We start from the raw sequence: 6,000 nt of genomic DNA, 5'->3' as shown, positions 1-6,000 counted from the left end.
AAACCTTCCCTTTTTAGTACCCAGACCTACCACTCAACCCCTCTATGCTTATCTACCTATTGTGTTGTTCCATGGGCTATCCTGCCTTCCCCGGACAGGGATAGCCATCTACCTAACCATTGCAATTATCTATGTTTTACTTGTATGATTTATCTTTAACTATCTTTATTCCTAATCCATATGTATTTATATTATGTTGTACAACTTCAGTTATCCTTAGACCTGCAATAAAGAAACAACTGAATAGACTATGTTTATTATTTAGTGATTGCTAGAGAAGCGTAGCTTCTCTATAGTATAGGTGTCCACGTCTGTTCACACTGCCGTAGTCTTTATTCGAACTCTGGTGTCTGCCATTTACCCTAGGCGGATACCACACTATCGTCTTTTTTTCGCTGATTTTTATCTAAAATTATATTCAATAATTGGATTTTTTGAAGATTAGCATTCGGCACCTATTTGCAACTAAAACATCTTTACGTGACACAAAAATCCTTATATTAAACTAACAGGATGTCTGTCTGTACCGCAGAATCTCGCCAACAGCTGCACCGTTATTGTTCTATTATACAAAATAGCTCACCAAAGGTCCTGGGAAGGTTTATAACTATTTTGGTGGAGGGTACCAATACCCTCCAAAGCAAAATCACCTTAAGGAAAAATCCTATCTTTTAAAGATTTAAATTGGGACTTGGTCGACTCCCCAAAGTGCTTCTAGGTGCCTCTAGGGGCGTAGCCGCTGGTAGATAATAAGGAAGCTAAATCTTAATTTTTTCTCATTTTTCAGTTTCTAAACAAATTAAGGCCTTTAATTCGACCATGTTAATCAAATACTTTGCTTATATCAAGAAATGTCATAAAACTTAAATTCAATTTATTCACAAACAGTACACATTATAATATTTTATACAATTAAAGAATTTAATGAGCATACTTAATTTTTAAGAGATCCATGTATATAACCAGTCATGTTTAATAATATCTCATTTACAGTTTAAGCCTTTTTTTTTATAGTTTTCAGAGCCATTTTTTTCTGACATTGATCTTATACTTGGATAATAGTAAATGTATAAATGAAATGAAATGTAGAAATTGTCTTTTGTGCTTTAAGCAGAAAAATAAATTTATATTCGAAATTAATGTTATTAAGGGAAAAGATTTCCTAATTTAAAATCCAATAAGTATGGTATACCTTTTTTAAAGTTGTAAATTTTGAGAGATAGGCATACCAACATATTTTTAAATCAAAAATAAATTTAAAATAACCTGCTGGTTCTATTATAGAACTTTAAGATTAAGGTATAAATAATTATTTCAAACTTTAATGCCAGTTTGCACTGTTGCAGTACATAAAAAATCTAGTGTTTACAAATTGTCTTTTTTTCATTTTTCAATTTTTTCTAATAATTTAGCCATGTTGGAACTGTTCCATTGATTTCAAACTTGGCAATATTACTTATGTGACAGTTAGGTACGATTTATAAAGCGTAGCAACTCTTTGATCGTTACCAGAAACTTCGCAAGTTTCATCAAAAACATGTTGTTTTTTTTCATTTCTTGACAACAATTTTTTACATAATTTACATAACAATGTTACCTAGGACAATAAGGTACAATGTTATAAGCGATTCATCTATATCATCAAGTTCTAAACTTGTCCTTAAAAGTTAAACATCCTGATTTAAAGCAATATAGTAACAAATTTACATACAATTCTTTAATAGTGATTTCTTTCATCGTATCATAAACCGCTTTCCGCGGATATAGAATGTACAATTATAAGATTATTATAAGAGGTGCCGAAGGCTGGATGTAATACGATGCTAGACATAGTTTTTTCGTATGGATGAGAACCGATTTCTATCCACCGGATTCGAATGAATACGAGAAAAACTATTAAATTCACATTTTGCTTATGAAATTCTGACAATCCATAAGTGTTTGTACTGCTGTCTGATCGTCTAATTTAAAAGATTTGATTTTATTGACGTTGTATTCATTGTTTGTATAATATTCTGATAGTTTACTGTAATTCGAAAATAAAAGTTATATGTGATTTAAGGGGCGTCCAAGCTTTTTATTTGGGGGGGGTAAATTTTCTTAAGAGGGCAAATATTTTTTACCCCCTAAAATCTGTTGGCAGGGGTAAATTTTTTTTACCCCCCACCCCAAAATTTACTCCCGGGGTAAAATTTCTGGGGGGGGTAATTTAATAATGTAAAAAGGTACCTACCTAATAATGAAATACTATCTATAATACAAAGTAGAATGATGTCTGTCAGTCCGTCTGTCTGTCCGTCTGTCTGTCCGTCTGTCTGTCCGTCTGTCTGTCCGTCTGTCTTGCCGTCTGTCTGTCCGTCTGTCTGTCCGTCTGTCCGTCCCTTAAGATCTCGGTAACCACTGAACCGATCTGATTCTACTCTTCAGGTAATATACCTACTTGTCCTGTGGTGGTTTTAGGCTATTTTCTTGGGAGGGGGGGGGGGGTGGACACCCCCAACCCCCCAAAAATGAAAAAAATCCCCCCCTTTTTTTTTAATTATTTAAAATCTCCAGAGGTAATTATTTTTTTTTCTTTAATTACCTCTTGAGGCAAAGCCCTTAGAGGCTAGGCGCGAAACCGCTAGTTAAATATATAGTATTAAAATTTATTTTGATAGGGCTTTTTCATTTGGGGGGGGGGTGGAGGGTATTTATCCCCCCAAAATTGTTTGGGGGGGTATTTATCCCCCCCCCCCAATTTTTTTTTTTTTGAGGGGGGGGGGTTAATTACCACCTCCTAAATGCTTGGGGGCACCCCCAAGGTATGGTTAAATTTTACATGGGGGGGGGGGTATTTATCCCCAAAAATTGTTTTTTTTTGCAGGGGGGGGGGTAATTACCCCCTCCTAAATGCTTGGGGGCACCCCCAAGGTAGGGTTAAATTTTACATGGGGGGAGGGTAATCACCCCTTTACCACCACCCCCCCCCCCCTTGGACGTCCTTGTGTGATTCAGCCCTGATTTTCGACCTGAAGTATGGTCTTTATGCTGATAATATTGCTGGTTTGTTAAATGATCTAAAACGCAAATCCATTGAAATAATATAAATTGGCGCAATTTTGGTACCCCTTGTGAATAGGATACTTTTCAAAAGCAAAGCTTTTCTATAATTAGGGTCGGTCCGTCAGTCCGTAACGGTTAGCTCGATTTCAAACTTTGCATGATGATTCCTTTTAAAGTTAAGTAAAATTTAGAAATAAAAAATATGATTTGTTTGAATAATGATTCTTAGGACAACAAGGTAAATTATTATAAGCCAAGCAACGCTATAATCAAATTCTTAAAATGAAATTATGTCCTTTTCTGTATCCTATAGCTACGCAATCATGCAACAAATTTATGTTCCATTTTGTTCAAACTTAAAATGAAATGCTTTTTTTATTAGGTTACTGATATATGTTCTTCCTTTTGATTTTAGAGCTTCGCTTTTATGGATGTTATTTTGTTAGTTTAATCTTCTAAGAAATTTCTGGCTTAAGGAGAGTTAACTACCTTTTAAGCAGATTTTTTAGAAGTAAACTGTATTTAGCAAGAATTAAGGATAATTCTTTTTTTAATCTAAAGAATTATACTTTAAGTCATGTATTTAACATCATAAATTACAGTTAAATTACTTTTCTAATTTTTTACAATTCATTATGAATGATATTATCTCACAATTTTGTGAAATCCATAATGACGTTTATTTATCGCCATTTTTTACTCTTTTTTTAAAAAAGTGTATTGAAATGAAATTTTGGTTCTTTTTGTGATATTTTTGTTTGGATGGCGAAATTACTGGTATCCTCTCCTCCAAAGCCGACAGATGAAAATCCGGAGCTCTTGACGAAACCTGAAACATATCAATTAAAAAAATGAAGCCTTTTATATTCCCTATAAAAGTGACGTCATACAATACAAATTACCAATGAAGGGCCAATACACGGACTAAATGACCAATGGCAGGCCAGTATACATTAATAATGAGGTGGTTTCCCTTATAGTTCCTAGTCGTGCACAGAACGGTTCCTCCCCCCAATCTTATTTAGAAATTGAAAGCACTATTTTTTGTGTTTTTTTTAGTTTGGGTTAAGTTTAAGGTATCCCCATAGAGTTAGATCACTCAGCAGGTATAGGCCCCGCAGGGTTAGAAATATCCGCAAGAGTTTTTTTCCAATTTATTTCAGAATTAGGCACCAAATATGCTGCTGTCTGTAAGACTGATAAAGATGGGAGAAGAAAGGAGTTTAATTTAATTTAACCTACTCATTCAATTACATTAAATTCAAAGATATCTAATAATATTTAGTTATTTATCGCATTGTATCTTAGACAACTTTCCGTGAATAGCAATACGATGAATTAAAGGATAAATTCGGGTTTGTTAGCCCCTAGGGGCTTAAGGCCCGTTCTAATAAAACTTGTGTTTGTCTTATGTTTTTTAATTTTACTATTCATAGAAAATTGTCTATAATAATATACGATATATGATATTTCAGTATGGCCTAGAACCGATATTAACTGGAATAGCTATACCTTCGTCCCACCAGACAGTAGAGGAAGAAGTTGAGGGCGGAGTTGAGAGCCAGGAAGAGATGGTTGAGATGTGAGATGCACAACCACATGGGAGGGATGTTGTAGCGCTGCAGCAGGTAACAGAAGTTGAACACCTCGAAGGACAGGTGGGTGTCAATGATAGTCAGCTCAATAGCCTACAACAACAAAAGGAAGTGTACTTCATTATTTTTTCTTTTTTTTGGGGGGGGGGAGTTTAAACTCCCCCCCTTCACTATTTTCAATTTAAGTTTTTAAAAAAGAAAAAGATTTTAATTAGGGGAGGGGGTGCACTCTTTTCTAGGGGTGTTTTCTCTTGGGAGGGTTGAAAGATACCCTCCCCCAAAATAGTTATGGAGCTATAAAAAGCTTTACTGTAAAGGAGAACCATATCGGTTCAGTGGTTAGCTACAGACTGTATCTTACTAATTTATATAATAGGATTGTATTCTAAACGATATTGTATCAAATACAACTTATTATAAAACAAGGATGACAAAATCCAGAAAGGCAAAGCTCTGGAACGACAGGATAAACGAACATTAACACTTGTATAGTGTCAGAACTGAATAATCAGAATATAAATGATTAATAAAAGCAAAACTGTGAGTAAATTTGTTGAAAAACTTCTTGATAAAGGATAATGTTTACGGACATACTTACATTTTTAGGACTTGTTTATAGAGTTGCTTTGCTTATAATATTGCACTTTGTTGTCCCAGGAATCAATATACCAAAAATCAGAACAATTGGATAATTAGATAACTTAAAAATTTGTTGTAAAAAAGTAAAAAATCAACATGTTTAAAATGGATATACGGACATTCTGGTAATGATTATAGAGTGGATACGCTTTCTAAATCGTACCTAACTACTACAGGAATCACAATGCAAAGTTTGAAATCGATAGGACAATTCTAACATGCCTAAATTAACGAAAAAAGCTATCCATCTCGAACGGACGGACGGACCGACCCTAATTATAGAGAAGCTTCGCTTTTAAAAATGATATGTTATAAAACTTTAAGAAAATATTTTGAGTACTTAAATCACATAGGTTAATTTATTAATATTGTTGTTTTTACGTAAACACATAAAATATTTGTCTATATTTGTAACTTTATATATTTGAGTTTAAATTTGGTTTTTAAGAATTGATGATTTTAAATGCTTAACATACGACAAATATAAAATTATATAAATATATTTTTTAGTAAGATTCAAAGCAAAATTTAATTCTCGAAACGCTTTGTTACTAAAAACCTTCAATTAATTTTTAAATTTAAGGAAATAGAAACAGTGGCGTTCACAGATTTTTGCAGTTATATAAACCTTAATAGGGTGAAAAAACGGCAAAGTCATGCCATACCGTTTTCAATTTTAAAGTGAAATTAACAACCCCTCCCCTCATCTTCCATCCGCTTG

The 6,000-nt window shown here is 33.6% G+C and overlaps 1 protein-coding gene across 1 annotated transcript in view; it reads right to left on the bottom strand.

The window, feature by feature from the left end:
* Positions 1-3,482: 3,482 nt before the first annotated feature.
* Positions 3,483-6,000, bottom strand: part of LOC145317525 (uncharacterized) — an 81,618-nt gene continuing 79,100 nt past the window's right edge. The window contains exons 16-17 of the mRNA XM_080158636.1: positions 4,558-4,733; positions 3,483-3,874 (exon numbers count right to left, since the gene is read on the bottom strand). Of these exons, the coding sequence (XP_080014762.1) occupies positions 3,817-3,874; positions 4,558-4,733 (234 nt within the window). The 3' untranslated portion in view covers positions 3,483-3,816. The remainder of the gene's footprint in view (positions 3,875-4,557; positions 4,734-6,000) is intronic.

Source organism: Acartia tonsa, chromosome 4, assembly GCF_053477335.1.
Source record: "Acartia tonsa isolate MP-2025a chromosome 4, ASM5347733v1, whole genome shotgun sequence".
NCBI classification, from domain to species: Eukaryota; Metazoa; Arthropoda; class Copepoda; order Calanoida; family Acartiidae; genus Acartia; species Acartia tonsa.
This window is presented reverse-complemented; position numbering and strand designations above follow the sequence as displayed.